Raw genomic sequence first — 23161 nt, 5'->3', positions numbered from 1 at the left:
GAACGTGTCCATTAACATTTTATTGTATTGTACACACGGGAATAACTTGGCAAATAAAACAGGAACATGAAAGTATTCACCTACTACACATGCTTTCAGGTCAAGGTGGCGTCAAAAAGCATGAAACTTCCGAGATAAATGTTTTTTTTCCTAAACCGCTGGAAAACGATTGCGGGTACACAACGAAGAAAAAATTCTACATTTCTTCTTAACATGAAAATACTCCACATGTTTTTATCACATTGTTCAGTCGTACAAGATATAATATAACCCTTGTGCTTATATATTGTCAAATAGTAGATTGCTGGTTAATGATATCGAAATTTAATACATGATTTCATATTTTCTTGGTTCAGAAGTTGTTTGATTGTATTGTGGTATTTGAAACTATATAACACGTTTTGATTGGTGAAGTTATAACCCATACGACACTTGTAAACACATTTCAGCCTCCATTATTTTTTTACCTAGGATGACTAATGTCTTTCAATAAAATAAGGCGGTGAATATATTTTTGCAATTCGGCTGTATATAGTAAACGATTTCATGGTATATGAAACCATGGTATATAGTAAACGAAATCATGGTATATAGTGAACGAAACCATGGTATAGTAAACGAGACCATGGTATATAGTAAACGAAACCATGGTATATAGTAAACGAAACCATGGTATATAGTAAACGAAACCATGGTATATAGTAAACGAGACCATGGTATATAGTAAACGAGACCATGGTATATAGTAAACGATTCCATGTTATATAGTAAACGAGACCATGTTATATAGTAAACGATTCGTTTGTATATAGTTAACGAGACTATGGTATATAGTAAACGAGACCATGGTATATATACAGTAAACGAGTCATTGGTACATCTGTATAGTAAACTAGTCCGTGTATGTATCATAAACTATTCCATGATATATATATATATATCCGTAGATAGTGACAGATCAGTCGTACGTGTATACACAAACGAGTCCATGGTATATATATATATATAGTAAACGATTCATTGTTATATATATATATATATATATATATATATATATATATAGTAAACTATTCCGTGTATGTATCATTAACTATTCCATGATATAGGTACAAAGGCGTAAATAGTTTGATCTTCAGTAAAAAAAAGGGTTGTTTGTAGAAAGTCACCAGTGTAACATATCACCTTAGATCATATTTCATGACAATTTTCTAGAACAAGATATCTATATATACCTCCATACCACATTCTAATTATGACATCTTGATATAAAAAAAAACATAAACAAAAATCGGTTTGCATACGCCTTGATGTTTGTCTTTGATCCGTTTATCTTTCCGAAACAGTAAATCTTTGGCAGTTATTATTTCCTGGTGCAGTCCGTAGTAAAGTGTAACGGTTACAGTGAATATCCGTTAATAAGCTATTTATAGATTTTCTCTCTATTACCATATCAGCCTGAAATATCCCTCCATAGTTCCACGTGACTTCTTCATAATAATTACTATGGGTCAATTTCTGTATTTCTTCTTGCACGAGAGCATAGATACATACAAGTGCTATAAAGTCCGTCCTGATACGGATGATTTTTCAGGTTACGGACAAGTTTATACTTTGTATTTTGTATTTTTTAACGTTTTTTTCTTGTAATATTGAAACTAGGGAGTGCCTGTAAAGTCAGTATGTGTGCGGACTAATGATTGATAAAGGAAAATTTATATATCATGTACAGAGAATTTAATATTAAAACTGTTCGCGGTGTTTTGTAATGGACAAGATATTGACGAAAATTCTTCACGGTACTTTCCTGCTGGAAATGTCTTTTGTTTGTCTTCAATAGAAATCACATTTACAAGTAAATTATTGGCTTTTAGAGAAAATGTCAGTCACGAGTTTATATATATATATATAATATTTAAACTCACTAGATTTGGTAGTAAGTTTGAGACCGATAGGTTGGGCAGATGTGTATCTATTCTAAATTTATGATGAAAATGTATTTTTGATACAATGGAGATCTGCAAGACGAAGAAAAAGATTAAATATTTAGGGGGAATGGGAGGAAGAGAAAAGAAACTCAAGGCATGTGATAATTATTGAGAGAAGGTGTTCCAAAGTCAAGTAAAATATGTCAACATATCAGTGCAGATATTTGTATTTTTCGGTAATGAATGGTTCAGTTTGAGAGGGTTTTTTACTTTCTAATAGAGAGTGGCATCACCTTTGACAAAACACGTTTCGTAATCTGTGGCATGTGAGAATAAAAAAATCCGTTTTTGGTGTGGGAACGGTAACTGTGAGAAGTGATAGTGAGAAGGGAGATTACTCTGACTCAAATGTTATTCAATATTTCACTTTGTTATTTTCTTTCCGTGGAAAATAGATAAACAACTGAACGATTAAAATATGTATGTGACTGTTTCAAATGAAAAATACAAAGCGAAAACAAAAGGAAAAAAGATACAAAAAATGATAATAGATTAAATAAGTACACTAGTAGAAACGTATTCCCTCTTAGTGGGTCTCTGTTGTCATCAAACTCTGAAATACGAGTAACGATAGCGGCCTACAAAACCCGTCATGACACTTTGTGAATTCATGCGGGACAGTTTACGCCTTTTACTATTAATAAATGAATGAGGTAACTACGATGGATTTAGAGTACATAATGGGAGCTAAAACACGTTAACTGGAGATCGGATAACGCTGATTTATTGTAAATGTCATCGGTATGTCGCGAGTTTTACACTAAAATGGGAGTAAAGCAACAACATATATTGCAGCCTTAAACTTATTAAACTCTCCATCTCTCTCTATATATATCTCTCTGAGTCTCTATCTGTCTCTCTCCTACCCCCTCTCTCTCTCCTACTCTCCCTCTCTCTCCTACCCCCCTCTCTCTCTCTCTCTCTCTCTCTCTCTCTCTCTCTCTCTCTCTCTCTCTCTCTCTCTCTCTCTCTCTCTCTCTCTCTGATCTCTAAACCACTGTTTTCAATGTGAAATGTTCCATCATATTGGTCGTTAGTTAATGTCAATTTCTATTATGTAACATCAATTGTATGTTATGTATTTATACGGGGGAGTCACTTATAAGGTAAAACGTTCTGACTAATACATTTGTCATATTATGTGTTAGGATTTCAAAGGTTTGCTTAAAAAAAATACAAAATCATCTACATCTGTTCTTATTTGAAGACATTTTCTTTTTATTGTATTTTTGTTACGCTTTTCTTTCTTTATTCAAAGCTTTACGAAGATAATCGTGTGCCATATTTTTATACATTATTATTTACTTAAAAAGAAACTGTTTCATCTGGTTGAATGTTATTTCGTAAAAGGCAGTTTACTCCTGTGTTGAAGCGCGTGTTTTATTTTATTTTTAAATTTAGAGACCAGGAAGTAAGGGTTGTCTCCCTTCTGCAACAGATGCATCTTGGGAATTCCTGTTATTTATTTCCGGATTGGCACAGGAAAAGTGGAAGAAGAAGCCCCCAAAAAGTTTGTTTGCCGTCTGTTCCTGTCTCTTCTACAGCAGCAGGACTACGACACAAAGACTCGTTAGGTAATTTATCCATTCTTTTATACGTAAACAAAAATCCTTTTAAAAAAAACTTCTTGAACTTCGACTGTATAGCTTTCTTGTCATCGGCCTTACGACGTCGATGACACTGCAATGTCCTTACGTCGGGTTAATTACTGACTCGTTGGTTTATGCACTCATGATTGTAAGAGTTTATCGTCTTGATAAAGAGTTTTTGTAATTAAATATGCGTACAGCATCTGCAGCTGTGTTGATTGAGAAATAATCATTTATTTACCACTTACTTTCTATGTGTATCTCCCAATATAGATATTACGTGGACAGCTATGCATGGCCACCTGTTGAACAAGGCCGACAGCAGTGATGGTCAAACACATTTCGTGTACATTTCATCATAGTCAGTTTTATGTTAAAGGTTAAATAGCATGTAAGGACGCAATGCTCTCGTGATATATCATTTGTTAAGTCTGCAGAACTAATTCAACATTCGTTAATGAAATTTTCAACGCATCGCCAGATGTAACTAGCTATATATGGATAGTTCTGAAAATAGTATGATTATGGTAATTGGTTACATCTGCCTCATAAATAAGAATTTGTTGAAGGACATGTTAAATACTGAAATGATTGATAAGAAATAGATAACAGTTACAAATAATTTGGCTATAAGCTTTAGGTGTTTTGAATTGTATTAGAATGAAAATTAAAGTAATTTTAATGGAGTGAGACATCACATATATTGAAATTTTACCAACTTTGTGATGTGTGAAGTCAATGAGTAATTCTCTGAATTGTTATACACATGCAAATACAGATGTCACAAATAATATTCTCTTTTCAGTATCATATCATTGAATTATAAATTTATTTGATATTGGATTAATACGTTGTTTTTGTATTTAAAAACAATTAGTAAATTAGAGCTCACATGCACTTAAGGATCATACATATGACCACATTTTAATCACATCTTAATAACAGGATCAAATCAGCATAGCCACATGCATGTACAGTGATGTAATGTCAGCTTCAAATTTTTGCACTCTCTAGTCGCTTCTATTCCAGTGAGTGTTTTGCCATATTTGACCAGACCCTAATTAGTCTCACTTGGACCAAGATTTTTCTGCGTATCTTCACAGAAAATTTTCATTGTGTCAGTAATTTTTGTAGGATATTTTTTTTCCAGATGAGTCCATAACCACTAGTTCCAAAATTTTGATGAAACTTTTTAAAATTTGAGTGAATCTCACAGGAAGAGCATGAATCAAGGCCTCGGTTATCGAGTCCCAAAAATCATTGGCATACTGCATTGAACATTTGATTCTGTTAATCAGCATTCGTAATATTGAAATCAAATCAATGTAATATTATGCTTTAATAATGTTTAATTTGACCATGAAGATTTGTGTTGATTGGACAGACAAGACCTATGTTAGCTAAATATATGTTCATGCACAATACATACATGTAGGACCTTACATGTGTTTCATTATGTGATGTGTGGGAAGAGTCTAAGAAAGTAGATATTTCTAATTTTAACAAACCTTGTTACTCTAAAATAGAAAGTTATGTCATGTTGTTGTAAAACAGTTTATTCTCCTCTAATGTACCATTGCATTCATTTCCAGAAGTACCTTTGGATTACTCATGCAAATATTGAAGAAAACAGATATTACATATCAAACTTGAAATCATTTTGGCTTTGATGTCTATCGCAATGCAATCCACAAGTGTGAATCACACTGTGTGATGTCATTTCTTAACCTAAACTTAATGTCAAAAAAGGTATCCTTTTGTGTATCATTAAAATATGTAAATTTGTATGGTATATTCATTGAATAACAGGACATTCGAGTGGTAAAGTTTTACTGATGACACATACAACATACACATATACAGTTACATACACACATGTATGAATATAGTCTGTAAAGCTATAAGGGTCCTTTTCTGAATTTTAAGTGACAATGCTGAATCTGATTTTTTGGAAATTTTTAACTGTAGTACCACTGATTGTTCATGGAAGACCACAATTGCTGCATACATATATAGTGGTTCATTTGACTTAGTTACATACCCTCTGCTTATGCTTTCAAATGCCTAAATAGATAAAACAAATTCACTGGAATTCTTAAAAGGCTTTAATTCAGTGTGTCTAAGATTATGTATGTTTTAGTAAAATATTATAGGATATTGTTTGCTAAGTCTTTCACCTTGTGAACAGTCAAGAGTCTCTTTGTAGTGGCATAGTAAATGAATATATATTTCCCAATAGAGTGTGAGAATGTCATAAAACCAGAAATATATCTGTCTCTGATACAGAACAGAACTGTCACAATATAATATAGGTAAAGTAAAATAAGATGTTGGCATAGAACAGAGCTGCAACTGATACATAAGTAATATAGGTAAAAATGTTTTAGGAAAGAAATATTTCAAATTGATAATGAGATGTTATATAACAGTCTAACCACAGATCAACATCTTAAACAATCAAGTCTTAACTGTCACAGCCAGGTAATATATATATATATATAACAGTCTGCAACATGTAAAAATATAATACAACAGTCTGTCACAGGTAAAAATAATACACAACAGTCTGTCACAGGTAAAAATAATACACAACAGTCTGTCACAGGTAAAAATAATACATAACAATCTGTCACAGGTAAAAATAATACACAACAGTATATATACTGTTACAGGTGAAAATAATATCTACAGGTGAAAATAAATACAGTAAAAATGATATACAACAGGTCTTTAGTGATGAATGATGATGTGAACATGTATTAAGTAATTATATGATTTGTAGAGTTAATTTGCTATACCTTGAACAAAATCAGGAATGGGTAGGTAAATCAAAAAAAGATCATAATTAGGACTGATCATTACCCACTACGTAAATAATTTTGTTTTATAAAAATTGGTTTTTACTATTTGAAATAAATATAGAGGAGTAACTCTTTGATTCATTAGTGCCTGAAATTTCATTAAGTTTTACTTTGTACCAGTTTTTATTCAAACATTCCCTTCTTATCTAACTTGCCTTCACACTAAATCTGATACAGATTCAGCGGCCAAATATTATCAGTAGAGAATGATGATGGAACTCAGAGGTCAGTTGTGTTAATCAGTTATATTTGCATGACTGTTTTAGGATGCAGTGTTGTGCATGACTTTACAACCAGATTATTGAATAGTTGTCAGCTCACTTATTCCTATCTGACAAAATCAAAATTTTCTTACAAAACTATACATCTGCATGTAATCACGTCAGGGGTGATTTACTGTCTACATAATCTTATCATATTTACAGATAGGATTTAACGTTAATTATCTCATATATGATGTCATTTTAGGTTCGCTGTTATGCAATTATGTATAAATATGAAAAAAAAAAAACAAAAATTCATTTTTTATAGAATTACGATTATTTTGATTTTCTATGTTTGAGAAACAAGTCATTTAAACTCTTGTTGGCCCGGTAGAAATATTACCAGAGAACCTGCAGAAAACTCACCTGGTCATGAGCAGGTGAACACCCCTAAAATGACAAATGTATTTAACACCAAAGTCAAATATTCATTATCAGTGATAATACAATTCTGTACCTTTACTTGTTAGTGTATTATGTAATGTTTACTTATAAACACTGTAAATATGCATTAGATATAAAAGAAATTATACTGAACAATGTGTATGTAATCAGCTGGTGTTATGTTTAAAATAAGAAAAGAAAAAAATCATTGATATATCAGATTTGTATCTATATTTACTTCCTGTTTGGTTCATATTTATCTAGTGTATACAGCCACTTAACTGTGATTATATATGCAGTACATCACTATCAGGTACATTTGACTGTTAATTCAATATTATCCAATGACCTACATGCAAAATGAGTGATGACCAATATGATGTCATCCTTATCTTTACCCTAGTTATAAATGATCTAGACCATGAGTGATCTTCGATTTCCTTTAGTGTCAATATATTTATATCATTATAAATTAGAAACTAGCTATAGAACTAACCATGGCTTCATACATGACCATGGGTCATTTTGATATTCTTTGAAACTTTGGAAACATGATGTTTTGGATTTCCATAATATAATTGTGAATTTTCCATGTCTGGATAGCAGCATTCTGGCATCCCCAATCAATGGTGTTCATATGCAGCAGTTGATTCGATATTCAAGGGAAAATGCTTCCAATAGCAAGATGTTGACAGCTTACAGACAGACTCACAATAAAGGGTATTAGAGAAATGCCGGTTGATGAGGATTTATGATAATGAGGATGTTTTGCAGTCACCACAAGGATCTTATTACCTATAACCCCTCCAACAAAGTTGTGAGGGAGGGGATACTTGAATAATCTTGTTTTGATGTCTGTCGTCTGCAATATTGTCTGCAAAATTTATCCTAAATCAGTGAACAGATTCCAAAGAAACCTCATATCAATATAACGGACCAAATGCAGATGTGTATACAACTTTTTTCTTTTCATATTTAATTTGCTGACACAAGTTTGTTGGTCCTTTTTACCCCTTACGTTATACCCCTAAATACTTCTTATATACTTATTCATTTTCATAGCCTCTACAGTGAAGTCTATATATTGCAGTCTGAATGTCGGGTATAAGTGAGCCCCTAGGTGACAGCTTTAGTGGAAATTATTCTATTTCCTTGTGCAGTTGATGCTTGTTGGTATGTCTGGTGATTCTGTTGGTGTTTACGTCATTCTTATTGAGGAATGTCACATTACTTGTTGCTTGGATTGACCCAGATTGATATGCTGCACATGCACATGGGTGTCATTGATTTTCTTTGTAAACTTTTTTTTAAAGTTTTAGATTTTTTGTATTTTTTTGAATTTAAGATTCTGTTGACATTACCAATATTTCTTATCCATGTTTTTATGTTTCAGTTTCTGTTTCATTTTGTAAAATCTTATTTAAAGTATTTTTTCCATTACTTTAGCTTCATTTTGTTATTCACTTCTGTACACATTATCAATCCAGGAAGTGATAGGGGTTGTTGTTAGTGAACAGGAAGTAAGAATGAGATAAGAAGGTTTAAAAGGCTTGTTAGGTGTAATGTTAGCCCCAGATGTCTACCTGTATATAGTACTATGTAACATCAGTGTATCTGTGATACAGAGGAAATGAATACTAGCAGGTTTTTATTTATGTGTGCATCTTTCTCATACTGTTTGTTCCCAGCTGATGAATTTCAATTGTGTCCTACCAGAAAAACTAAAATCACCCACAGGTGGGCGATAATCCCAGATCTCGTTGTTAAAGTTCATATTCTGACATGAAAGGATTTTTTTTAACTCTTTTTCAAATTAACAGGCTTGTGACAGACAGTCATAATTGAATATTATAATTGCTACATTTAATTCCCAAAATGTACTTGAGGTTTTTTTTTTTTTTTCAAATTTCATATGACGTATCAGATTCTCTGTTGAATAATTATATATTTACCATAAATGTGTTATCAAGGATAATAAATTCATGATCACCTGGCAAGAGAAAAAAAAGGAAGAAAAACAAATCCATCTTCTTCATGTATCTTCTGTATATACATGTACATATATGTGTAAAAGTCCAAATGTTGGTGAGTATAAAGTCTACAATTAATGAAGAAATAGGTCACATTTAAGTCCTGAACTTCATTTAGGTTCTTATATGTATGTGTAGTTTAAATATATACATCTTCAATAGTAGAGTGTAAATGTATGTAGGTCAACGTGACCTATTTTGCAAACCTAGCTGTTCATTGTCCTGTATATAATTCCATCAGAACAGGACTAAAGGAGTATGTATCATGTGCCTGTATTTTTGTTTGGTATTTATGTTTGTGAATGTTTTAAATATTTATCATCCAAGGTGTACATAATTAAAACTATGTCCTAGTTTTCTCTGGAAATTGCCATATTTAGTAATATACACAAGGAAGTGTTTATTAAACATGATTCATTGTAAGATTGTACATGTATCTGTGTTGTGTGTGTTGACTGTGTTCAAACTCATTTTACTATAATTCTATCCTTTACACTAGTCAACTGGTTTATAAAGTAATGAGTTTTTTTGGAGAGTATGTGATCTGTCTGTGTAAAATATGAAGGATTTCATTTTTATAATTGAGGAAGTCTTTCTGCTATCATGCAACATATCACGAGCATTGTCTTTGTTACCTATGCAATCTTAATGTACCATGACGTATCAGTAGATACATAAATTACATACATTGTATACCATCCAGTTACATATATACATACATGATTATAGTGATGACACCTTAACCTCGCCCACTCTCTAAATATACATCTCTTTCATAGGTGTTGGGTGTGGCAGAATGAAAGCCACGTGTACCTATATTTGGAATATTATTGTATGCTTCATCACCTAATCCTTGATATAATGTACCCCTAATATGTAGAAATAAAAGATGTTCCGATGATATGTAATTTATACAAGTATTTGTTGAAGGATTCAGATGGTGGAACTAACTTAAGTATTGTATAAAAAATAAAAATATGCAAAGTATTTAAATGTCTTGGTTTTGAGCTTACTCTAGTAGGGGAACACAGCTGCAAATGAAAATTGAGATGCATCAGTATATGCTGTTTACCTGGTATCGTATTTTCACTTAAAATATTATTATTTTCTACTTGTGTATTTATATATATTATCAAACTATTTACTGTATATTTTCTTTTTGTATGAGAAGTGTATATACATATGTTTATTGTACACATATGTATTCATTTTTAGAATCTGTTAATGATTATTGAACATGTGTACTATATACAACTAGTACAATTCAGAGATCTGTAGTCATTATTACTGGGGGTAATAACGAATATTTTATATATCATATACTCGTCACATTGTTGTCCATGTCCTGGTCTGGTGGCAGTTGATAGTATGTGTACTACTCTCCAATATTTTAGCTGTAAGATATCAGTGGCTGCTGTGAAATTGAAGAAAGCTGATTAATAAAATATCATTTAATGTAAACCCTGGTATGTAATTAGGGAAAATATCTTTTGATGTATACCCTGGTATGTAATTAGGGAAAATATCTTTTGATGTATACCCTGGTATGTAATTAGGGAAAATATCTTTTGATGTATACCCTGGTATGTAATTAGAGAAAATATCTTTTGACATATACCCTGGTATGTAATTAGGGAAAATATCTTTTGACATATACCCTGGTATGTAATTAGGGAAAATATCTTTTAATGTATACCCTGGTATGTAATTAGGGAAAATATCTTTTGATGTATACCCTGGTATGTAATTAGGGAAAATATCTTTTGATGTATACCCTGGTATGTAATTAGAGAAAATATCTTTTGACATATACCCTGGTATGTAATTAGAGAAAATATCTTTTGACATATACCCTGGTATGTAATTAGGGAAAATATCTTTTGACATATACCCTGGTATGTAATTAGGGAAAATATCTTTTAATGTATACCCTGGTATGTAATTAGGGAAAATATCTTTTGATGTATACCCTGGTATGTAATTAGGGAAAATATCTTTTGATGTATACCCTGGTATGTAATTAGAGAAAATATCTTTTGACATATACCCTGGTATGTAATTAGGGAAAATATCTTTTAATGTATACATTGGTACGTAATTAGGGGAAAAAATGATTTGTCAGAGTTTTTATTGTAAAGTAGTAATATGTATATGGTGATATGTCTTTCACTGGCCATGTAATACATGAACAAGGTTATTTACAGGTGATAAAATTTATTACTGGCGTATGTTTCACAGATGTTGGCTGTATGTGTCAGTTTATGACAATTTGTGTTAATAACAATTTGTGTTAATAACAAACTGTATGGTATGGTGTATTATTGGATTTGTAGCCCTGAACACAATTGTATTAATTAAATATAAGGGTAATCTAGACTCTTGGATCTACATGAATAATGTATATATGTGACAATGAAAGACAACTATGGTGAAAATCACTTAAAATTATCATGATAAGTACAATCACAACTTGTCTAATATCATGAACCTAATGAAGGCCTGTTAAACTGGAAAGTTGATGTTTGATCGAAGTATTATTGTAACATATGTTGTATATGTAATTATGTCTACTAATAGGTATATTACAGAAGGACTATATTTAGTGTTGATAGCTTTGCTTGTTGTCCATATATCAATTTGTACTTAAAAGATTTACAAAGTAAAATGATCTGAAATGAACCATGAATGTTAAAAATAGCCTGAATTTCATTGATTTATTTCTCATTGTAGGGCGCATATTATTAGACAAAATGCCGTTTGGCAAAAAGACAAAGAAGTCGACCTCGGCAGAGGCACCGGTGATGCATATTTCTGCACCAACCATGGTGAAGCACAACTTTCATGTTGGTTTTGATAAAACTACAGGAACATTTCAAGGCCTACCACCTCATTGGACGGCGTTATTGCAACATTCAAACATCTCGTAAGTTTTGTAGGAAAAATAAATTTCATTTTTCATCACAACAGTTGAAAGAAACAATTATTGAAATGTTGTTAATGATAAAAGTAGGTAGTGCACAAAATTATCAACACAAATATGTATGAATTATTTACAAGTATATACAAAAAAGACCTCCAGACAGATCATTGCCTCCACAATGTTATCATGATCAGTCTCTATTTTATACTGTATGTACATGTTAATACCATAAATCAGGGCATTGGGAGGTCTTTTTACATATAAATGTTGTATTTCTGTAAATTTCTGTAAGTGATGTATTTCTTGCATCTACACATACCATAGTTTGATTTTATAAAACCTGTACCTATAATATTTTAAAAAAATCTTTATATAATATGATATATAAAATCCATTCCTACCATAGTTTTCAGTATAAAAATGCATGGAAATATGGCCACATATATATACAGATAAAAATAATGGTGGATGATACATCTGACAATACTGTCCTCCATACCATGTACATTTATTTTCTATAAAAGTGCATTTTCGTACTGAATTTAAAAAAACAGTTATCATTGATAAAGTTTAAAAAAAATTATCATTGATAATCGATTGGTTTGGTGTTTTATATGATTTCAAGTTTTCATAAGTTTAATAAAATTCATTCCTCATGTGGTTTTATTTTTGCACCGTTGCTGATCGATTCCACCAGATTTGCTTCTGATAACACATAGCTTAAATGAGTAGACAATGTTAGATATCTTTAATCCAACTTTTATCTGTATTGAACTATTCATTTTCCCTACCATGTGTTTAATACAACACCAATGACAATGCCTGTTACTAGACTTTTTCAAGCTAAAGAACAATATGACATCTGTTTTATGATGTTTATATATTTATTGTTAAACTGTTGTCAGTTCGGAGGAACAGGAAGAGAACCCAGAGGCAGTCATCAACTCACTTCGACTGTTTACAAAGTCTTTCAAACATAAACCTACTGACCATCAAAAGTATCTCAAAGTAGCCACAACGATCGATGAATCTGATGATGAACTAGATAGTGAGGATGATTCTTCACGGCGATCAAGCAAGCGCGATTCAGATGATCCCCCTACGCCTCATCTCGACAACGGCGATGACCCCCAGACAGATGTTTTCGTCCAGGTGCCTGACAACAAGGACCTCAAAGAAGCCACCCCCACACAAATAGCCTCAAAGGACAAGGTAACTGTAATTATAGCAACTTATAACTTGCAATTGTCAAGGGTCAGTTCAAAATTTAAAATGTTGAACTATATACAGTTTACACTGGTTAATCAGATTGAGATGATACTGCAGATGTCTATGCTGACAAATTTTTTCACAGAAATGTCTATTTCATATTGTTATGTGGAATGGCTTCATTAACTTTTTACTTTCATTTTTACATCTTGGTGCATAAAGATGATTTGGTATAATTCAACCAACTCAAGACAGTTTTGTTTGTAAAAAAAAACAAAACAAACAAAAACAGTCAACCACTTTTAAAAGAAGACAGTGTTGAAATTATGTCATGGAATCATAAGTTATAAAGAATATATGCCACAGTTTTTTAGATTTCAGGGTATTTATCAAAGTCAAACAAAAACAAAAGTTCTTGAAACTTTCAAATGTGTTTCTATTGTCCAATTATGATATGACTTTTGAATGTTATTGTTGTAATACATTTTTAAGATGTAATATCACCTTTGTGAGAGGGAAGGATTTAAAATTGCAAGACAAATCTAAATCTTGAGATTTAGAAATTAGTATTTGTTTTGGAACAGTTTGTTGGCATATTGTTCTGTTGTGTTATGTTTGAAATGACTTTTAACTAATTTCTAAAATCATGAGTATTCTTATATTACAGAATGATGAAGTTGACGCTGTGGACAGAGTCATTGAAGCATGTGCCAAGGTCAAAGTTAACGAAGAAACTCCAGAGGAAGAAGATGCACCAGTTCGCAGACACAAAACACAGAAGAAAAATCTCTCAGATACAGAAATTAACTCCGCCTTAGGTAAAATATTGTACTTAAGACTTGTCATTATCTCTGGGTTTTTTTAAATTTGATTTTTTGTTAATTTGTGAGACCATAACTGCAGTTATGATTGCCATGCCTTAAGGATGTGCTCCTCTGATGTTTTGACCAGATGGAAGACAGAAGTCAATATAAAATGAATTCTGACATAATATCTTTAACTTTTGACATACTGAAATCAGGCAGTTTATAACATGTTTTAAGAAATTTCGCTCGTTGACTATACCTTTTGCACGGTGTTGTTGACTATGATTCAGTTGATAGCGTCAATAATTTCAACGTTTTTGGTTGATAAGGAACTTCTCATGAGTATTAATCTTGAAGTCATGACTTCATTCCTGAGGGTATTATTCCATGTGGCTGATATCAAAATGTTATGACACCATGCCTTGAACTGTAGCCACATTCCTAAAGTTATGACACCATTTTTTAAACTGTGGCCACATTCCTAAGGTTGTAACACAATGCCTTAAACTGTGGGTACATTCCTAAGTTTATGACTCCTTGCCTTAACCTGTGGCAACATTCCTAAGGTGATGCCACTATACCTTAAACTATAGCTTCATTGTTAATGTTATGACACCATGTCTTAAACTGTTGCCACATTCCTAAGGTTATGTTTGGCCACATCTCTAAGGTTATGACACCATGTCTTGAACTGTTGCCACATTTCTAAGGTTATGACACCATGCCTTGAACTGTGGCCACATTCCTAAGGTTATGTGTGGCCACATCTCTAAGGTTATGACACTATGCCTTGAACTGTGGCCACATTTCTAAGGTTATGACACCATGCCTTGAACTGTGGCAACATTTCTAAGGTTATGCCATCATGCCTTAAACTGTGGTCACATTCCTAGGGTAATGACACAATGCCTTAAACTGTGGTCACATTCTTCAGTTTAAGCCACTACGCCTTAAAACGTGGCTACATTCCTAAGGTTATGAATTAATGCCTTTATCACATATTCAACTGATAATATAGACCATGTTTTATTGTAGTGTATGATATTAGTGTAACGTACACATGAGCATTTTTCATCGGCTACACCAGTTAGAAATCAATTATATTGTCATAATTTGGATAATGACTATGTTATGAATTGGAAATGGAGCAACGAAGTGGCACCAACGATTATGTCCTCCGCATTTGCAAGTTTTCTTTCAGTCTGTCAAAACATAACATTTTGTCGAGTTACATGAACAAAAAATAGAATTATATTTTATGAAACTTATCTCAAAGTGGATCTTTTAAGTCTCAATATTTTCATTTTTCTTTACTTTTACAGAAAAACTGGCCACACCAGGAGATGCCTTAGAGAAATATGATACCCACAAGAAACTTGGAGCAGGGTAGGATTATATGCATATGATTTCTGAAAATTAATTTCAGTGTGATCTTTTGATTATACCACCCATGAAGATGGAGGAGGATGGGTATATAGTAACTGCTTTGTGTGTGTGTGTGTGTGTTTGTGTGTGTGTGTGCATGTGTTGGTGGGTGGGTATGTGTACGTGTGTGTGTGCATGTCTGCATCCTTAATAACCTTGTATACAAGATATCTCATGAACAACCCAACAGACTTGGTCTATATTCACAACAAAGCATCACAACTCCAAGGTCTGCACCTGGTTAGATTTTAGTAGTCCTTGATAAAGGTTAAAGATCAAAGGTAACCCTTGACACCTTGCAAATAAAAACCTAGATTACAAGATTGGTGGTAGAGAGTCAGTTCCCTGCTCACTTTGAATTTATTATTTGATAGCTTAAAAACCAATGAACTGTTGGTTACTGACAGAATGTTTTGTCTGTGGACTAACTCTTCAATACAGAAATTTATTCTTTTTAATGAAAGTTGGCACTATATATGTTATCAAATTGTTTCTGGGTACGTGTTTATTTACTGCTTTATGCCGCATTTGTTAAGAGAAGGAAGCAATGGTGAAATTAGGTAGAAATCTGGTAAACATCATGATCCTGTATTGAGTTGAGACTATGTTAAGACAGCATCAAGCATTAACATAAGCAATGTGTATAATATTAGAATCATCTTTTATTTTAATGTTCAGATAAAGATCCATATATATAAATGTACATACAGTCTACATCCAGAAATAAACGTTTTCTTTCCTGATCGACATACATTGCATCATAAAAGTGTCGTAATAACATGAGGAAAACCATTAGCTGGCATTGTAATCATTTGATCTTGTTACCTTGTAGGGCTTCAGGGACAGTATGTATGGCTAGTCCTCGGAACCCAGCTGAGGCAGGTAAAGTTGTAGCTATCAAAATAATGGACCTCAACAACCAGCCCAAGAAAGAACTTCTGATTACAGAAATAGAAGTAATGAAAACGCACAAACATCAAAACATTGTCAACTTCCTCGACTGTTACTATTTGGACGTAAAACAGGAATTATGGGTAGTGATGGAGTATCTTGATGGAGGAGCTTTAACAGATGTTGTCACGGAAACCGTGATGAATGAGGGACAGATTGCTGCGGTGACCCGCGAGTGTTTACAGGCTTTACACTTTCTCCATTCTAGAAGTATTATTCACCGCGACATTAAAAGTGACAATGTACTACTAGGCATGAACGGAGCTGTCAAACTAACTGACTTTGGTTTCTGTGCTCAGTTAAGTGGAGACAACTGCAAACGCCAAACTATGGTTGGGACACCATACTGGATGGCACCAGAAGTCGTGTCCAGGTAACAAACATATTTTCATCTTTCCTCAATGAAACTAAATAAGATAAAATGTTTGTTTTATTTATCATCTAGTTGATGTTATTTTTTATGGATTCTACTTTAAGATATTTTCAAGACTGGCAGAAAATTAGATATCCAATTAATATATCTCATTATTTTTTGAAACTGTGGGTATTGTATATTCTGAGCAATCTGCTTATACAGGAGTCTTAGGTATTGTATACTGAAAGCTTTTTATACCCTCATTTATTGTTAATGGGCAACATGTAAATATTGTAAAATTAAAGTTACGTAAAAAAAAGTCCAGTTTAGTTTCGACAAAAAATATCTCCCTTTTACATTACTAGTAAAAAATTTAGGCATTAAAATAGCAACACTATACAGATTTTGAATTCCATTATACTTGTATTCATGTGAGTATATGCAATAACATGAACAATTGGTAAGAACTGTATACATTATTCAGATTGAACAGTATTTTTGTTGCGTTTACGGTGGTATGAATGCAAGAGGATTCAGATGTACTTTTTTGACTGCATCAGAAGAAATCCTGTATAAACCTAGGGACAAAACTATAAAGAAAGAAGATGCTTTTTGAAGAAATCATTTCTATTCAGATTATGTGTCTATGTATAAGATAAGCGTTTTGCTGGTATACATACGGTGGAGTGTGTGTAATGATCATTGATTTTGAATATTTCTCTTTTAAGAAAACATTACGACAAAAAAGTTGACATTTGGAGTATGGGAATTATGATAATCGAGATGTTGGAAGGTGAACCTCCATACCTGAACGAGACCCCACTGAAAGCCATCTACCATATTGCAGCCAAGGGAAAACCCGAGATAAAAAACTTTGAAAAACTGTCCATGGAACTTCAGAATTTCCTCAACATGACTTTGGAGGTGTCTGTGGATGTAAGGGCAGACACTGCAACACTACTGAAGGACGAGTTTCTCCACAAGGCGAAGCCACTTTTGTCACTTAAACCCCTGATAGTTGCTGCTAAGAATGCAACTGGTCACTGAATAGTTAGTAGGCAAGGACTGGTGATTGACATTGTATCAATATGAAGACATGGACAGTTCTTTATCACCATCAATTTTATATGTTTTACTGTGATAGGAACTTCCGATGTATGACTTCTACTGGAGATAACAAAGACACAGTATGATTGTTACAGATGGCAGAAAGAACACAGACACTGTAAAACTGCTTGTTACGGTTGGCAGAACACCATTGCCTTTCAATATACAGAAAACAAGATTTCGGCTGTGAAAAAGATTGATATGCCATAATATTGATGTTAATTTCAAGAAAACGGTGATATGTCCTATTTTTAGGTTTGTAATTTGATGGAAATTGGTCATTACTTACAACGGTAGCCTTAGGACCATTAATCTCTTTCATAAAATGAATATCTTGAATGTTTTTGTTTTTCACAGATTTTCTGTAGTGATAAAAAATTTTGAATTTATATGTGTACTCGGCTGACAAATGCATTTTAACTGACAATTGAACAATATCTGTTATTAGGAATCAGATGGTATGTATCATGTAGGAGTGGGTGGATGGGAGGTTTTGTTATCAGAGATACTGGGACATGACAGAAGGTGTTTTTTGAAGGTGACCAGGTTAAGATTTTATGTTGCATCAGTTTCAAAAGAGGTGACAAGTTCTTGTGGAAAGTCCCCAATTGCTTGTGGTTTAGTTTTGGAAGGGGTGATAACTCTTAATCCATTCAATCTGTTAATTATGAGATGAAATCTTTGCTATATCTTATTCATTTAATTTTGCAACACTAGCATTGTGCTTAAAGGTGAGTTTATGTCCACCTGTCATGTTTTAACATCATTACTGATGTCTTTTACAGGGATTGTTTTACTCTAGAGTCTAGTGAGACTAGATGTGACCGTTGACTTTTAATGATACAAGTCATCATTCCATATTTTAGTGGTACTGTCTGCCTTGGTTTGACAGATATGTTTGTATAACCTGGTTATGTGTGACGTGTTTATAGCCTGTGCTTCATGAGTAAACCTAGTTGATTTTTGACAATAAATAAGGAGAACTGATGAAGTTCAATTGTAATGAGGTTATATAACTGGTGCATAGCCTACCATTGTGTGAGAAAAACTAAGATGAACCAAGTTAAATGTGGAAAAAAACTGGTATAAATATAATTTGTTTATAACCTGGTTATGTGTGACATTAACTAGTTAATATACTAGGAGTATAACATGATGGTGTCAAACTATTGTATAACCTAGTTAAGTGTGACATTAACCAGTTAATATGCTAGGAGTATAACTTGGTTAAGTGACAATAACAATGTTGCAAATGTGGCAATATGACAAATTCATCACATGGTCAAGTTAGAGTTGAGGGAAATGTTTTGACACAGAGAGCAAATGTGTTAATAGCTCAGCAGAATTTATATATTACCACCCAAAACAAGCAACAAAATGCTTTATACAATAAGTATTATGAGAAATATTCATGAATTGTTTCTTAGCTTTTTAAAATAGTTTAAATTGGTTATGATCGATCCAGTTACAGTACATATTGTGGTAGAGAACACTTGTTTACTTTCCTTGGCTCAGATTTAATTTTCCTGAACATCGAAGTTATATCCTTGTTAAAAATTTTTATATATAGAGTAATTGATTTTATGTAAATTCTAATGCTTAGCTATTTAAAGCATTGTATATGTGCATCCATTCCATTCAACATTTTTGTTTAACAAATTGTTTATGCTTGATGGAATCAGAAAAGTTTTTTTTTATATATTTGATCATCTGGTTACTGTCATATTGTCTTTGATTTCTGTTTTGTGATCATGGCTATGTTAAAGGAGCCAGTTAACAGAAATGACCACGTGCATGTTACACATAAGATTGGCTTTGATATGAAATATTATTGGTAAATCTTTCAAAGCTACTTAATATAAGGTTCATGAATTACAGTTTTACAATGGGATGGATAAATGGGAATACTCTGACCTATTTCATGATAGGTTTTATCTGTCTTCTACAAAGTTTTGAAAAAAAATCAGTCTACCATCAGTTGTCTTATTGAGTGTACATGTGACCAAATGATGTGATAAACCCTGTATGTGGTATTGTGGAGGATTAGAACATGGCGATTTATTCCACAGGTTTTCTGTCTACGTGGCTCCTCCTTTGCTGGGTATTGTCTCACTGTCAAACATCAGTGTTCTGGTGACATGAGTGGGCAACCTGCATAACTATAAGGGGTGTTGTGGAACATGGTGATATAGAATACATATTCGGTATCTGCACGATTATCAACAAAATTATGATGATAAACACTTTATTTCTCACCAAAAATTTAAAATAGAATTTTTTTCTGTGGTAGAAAGCTCTTATCTTTAATTGTGTATCAGCCCATCATTTAATCAGCACCTGAAGCTGTCGTTTAAAATCAAAATGTATAAACCTATATGTAACTATTCTTCCTTTCATGATTATTTTGTCAGCACAAATTTCTGACAACCTAAAGAAATTTGACCATGGTTTTGCTGTTCATTGCTTTATGAAATTGTGTTTTTTTTTTGCATTTAAAAACTAGACTCTCAACAGTAACATTTAAAATATGAAAAAGATAGCAATGTCACAGCAATGTCTCACAGCAATGTCACAATGTTGATGTTGGCTGCTCTATAACAGTAAGCCTGTTAAATGCATTAATTATATATTCACATCCAGTGCATGTTAAAAAGCTGTATTGTGAACAATTAGTATTTGGACTTAATCCTTAGTGGTCTAGAGTGATCAGACTTTTTCATCGTGTTATTAGATGACATCTATGCAACCATGTGTGTGAGTACACGTTTGAAGGCCTAGTGTGTGAGAACAACATTTGTATATATAGTTACAGAATGATACTTTCATTATTTATTTAAATTGTGTACTAACTGGCTTCTCTGCAATAGGAATTACCTCCCTTGTACTGGAAAGTTATCAGCTTTCTGGGTTATATACCTACTAAGAAAACATCCATGCTTTCTAATATTTATATATTTTCTCCATAATCAAAAAGCTTACTAGGAACTCATATTTTTTGTTACTGATTAAAGAATTGATTAAACATACAGTACTGTTAAAAAAAGTACTGATTTGTAGAAAGGATTGATATATTTGGTATGATAATATTATATACAATATCAAAGTATGAACAAACTCTATTACCAGTCATTACTCACTGTAGAGAGAATGAAACCGTGGGATTCTATAAGAATGTAATTAATATTGTATTTTATGTCACTTTAAGGTGGTATGTAGTTGTTGGTTAATAATTTTGTCCATAGCGTATAATGAGTACAAATATTTGGAAACCCTTCCCTGGAACCCCCAAGGTGTGGTAAATTTCTTGATACCCAAGGTCTTGTATGTATACTGAACCCACAGGATGTGTAAATTTCTTGATACCCAAGGTCTTGTTTGTATACTGGACCCCCAGGATGTATAAATTTCTTGATACCCAAGGTCTTGTATGTATACTGGACCCCCAGGATGTGTATGTGTACTGGACCCCCAAGGTGTGGTAAATTTCTGGACCTCAAGGTCTTGTTTGTAAACTGGACCCCCAGAATGTGGTAAATTTCTGGACCTCAAGGTCTTGTTTGTACACTGGACCCCAAGATGTGTAAAGTTCTTGATACCCAAGGTCTTGTATGTACACTGGACCCCCAAGGTATGGTAAATTTCTTGAGACCCAAGGTCTTGTTTGTCTGGACCCCCAAGGTGTGGTAAATTTCTGGACCTCAAGGTCTTGTTTGTCTGGACCCCCAAGGTGTGGTAAATTTCTGGACCTCAAGGTCTTGTTTGTATACTGGGCCACCAGGATGTGGTAAATTTCTGGACCTCAAGGTCTTGTTTGTATACTGGACCCCCAAGGTGTGGTAAATTTCTGGACCTCAAAGTCTTGTTTGTCTGAACCCCCAATGTGTGGTATATTTCCTGACCCCAAATGTCTTGTTTGTCTGGACCCCCAAGAAATGGTAAATAACTTTACCTCAGGGGGTATAATTTGAATCCACAGGTCTAAAATACTTTATGATAAGTAATGATACCTATAAACAATACATTGTATTATTTTTAATTTTGCATATTTACTTCTATTTTATACAAAAAATGTTTGTTTCAAGAATATCATTTTTATACACATTGTTTTTAAACCAATTTGTACACATGTTATGCAAATTTGTCTTTTTGAATCATGGCCTTATGTAACTTTTATTTGCGGCACAAGTTTGTCTATGGTTTAAATGTCATTTCTGGTGAACACTTGGTCTCAACAAGTATTTTTATTTAGGGTTAAAGCAAGTTTCCTTCATGGCAGATGTTCAGTGTGTCTTCATGTCTATTTAATGTTAATTTTGGAATGGTAACCAGTGCGATAATGAAATAATATTTCTGTATATTTTTGTACACATCTTTCTACATTCCTATGCTTCTACTTGTATGTTTAGGCTTTTATTATCATTTCCAGAAATCATACGACAATAAAAATAAAATTCTAGAATATATTATTTCGTGTTGTATTTTGATGTATTTGTTAGAAGACTGCGACTGGTCTTACTGTGGGAGGAAACCAGAATACCTGGGGAAAGCCCACGAGGTCGAACAGGTGACGACCTACCTTTTCACATCCGTTCTTGTATACAAGAACCACGAGGCAATAATTCCAAGTTTACTGACTTACTGCAAGGTTAGGACTCGGACGGTTACTGTTGTGTACATGAAACACGGAGACAATTATTCCAAGTTTACTTTTTTACTACAAGGTTGGGACTCGGGCAGTTACTATTACGTGTTTAATTTACATTTTGAAAACTAACAAAGGATAATAGGTTAAACAAGATGTGTTTATGAAACATTATTGCCCTGGTTGCAACAAAATTCAGAAGTGAGACATTAAAACTCTAATGTGTAAGGCATGTGTTAATTTCATGCATTGCGAAACCACTTATGTCCTCGTTTTGGTAATGTTTTTTTCCACTTACAAATGTAGGTCAAAGCTCAAGGACAAGGTTACATGGTAAAACCATTTGATACCATCAGAACATTCTTTTCATAAGGAACACACACGCCAGATATGAAAGCCTTGCGTCTTATAATGAAATAGTTATGACCAATGTTATTTTTTAGCTTACCTGGCCCAAAGGGCCAAGTGAGCTTATGCCAAAGCGCGGTGTCCGTCATCCGTCCGCCCGTCCGTCGTCCATCGACTGTCATCCGTCCTGCGTCTGTCAACTTTTCATATAAACAACTTCTTCTGAAATACCAAAAGTTATCATATTTGGCTGGAAGGTTCCTCTGATGAAGCCCAACAAAGTTTG

At 33.1% G+C, this 23161-nt stretch overlaps 1 protein-coding gene across 3 annotated transcripts; it reads left to right on the top strand.

Moving 5' to 3' along the window:
* Window positions 1-3479: 3479 nt before the first annotated feature.
* On the top strand, window positions 3480-22348 carry LOC132546530 (serine/threonine-protein kinase PAK 1-like). Of its 3 annotated transcripts, XR_009554063.1 has the most exons (9): window positions 3483-3559; window positions 6613-6660; window positions 11843-12035; window positions 12938-13244; window positions 13909-14059; window positions 15370-15433; window positions 16305-16796; window positions 17507-21383; window positions 21540-22348. XR_009554063.1 is itself a non-coding variant. In XM_060210248.1 (8 exons), the coding sequence occupies exons 2-8, from the start codon at window positions 6642-6644 to the stop codon at window positions 17823-17825; spliced, it is 1545 nt and encodes a 514-aa protein (XP_060066231.1). In that variant the 5' UTR covers window positions 3483-3559; window positions 6613-6641; the 3' UTR covers window positions 17826-22348. The 3 variants fall into 3 exon arrangements, 2 of the variants coding, with proteins under 2 accessions (XP_060066232.1, XP_060066231.1); XM_060210248.1 differs by having other exon boundaries at window positions 17507-22348; XM_060210249.1 differs by lacking the exon at window positions 6613-6660 and having other exon boundaries at window positions 3480-3559; window positions 17507-22348.
* Window positions 22349-23161: the final 813 nt, after the last annotated feature.

This window comes from Ylistrum balloti, unplaced genomic scaffold (genome assembly GCF_031769215.1).
Source record: "Ylistrum balloti isolate Yb309-2 unplaced genomic scaffold, AGI_CSIRO_Ybal_v1 Utg369894, whole genome shotgun sequence".
NCBI classification, from domain to species: Eukaryota; Metazoa; Mollusca; class Bivalvia; order Pectinida; family Pectinidae; genus Ylistrum; species Ylistrum balloti.
The sequence above is the reverse complement of the archived record's forward strand: the minus strand, read 5'-3'. Positions and strand labels throughout refer to the sequence as shown.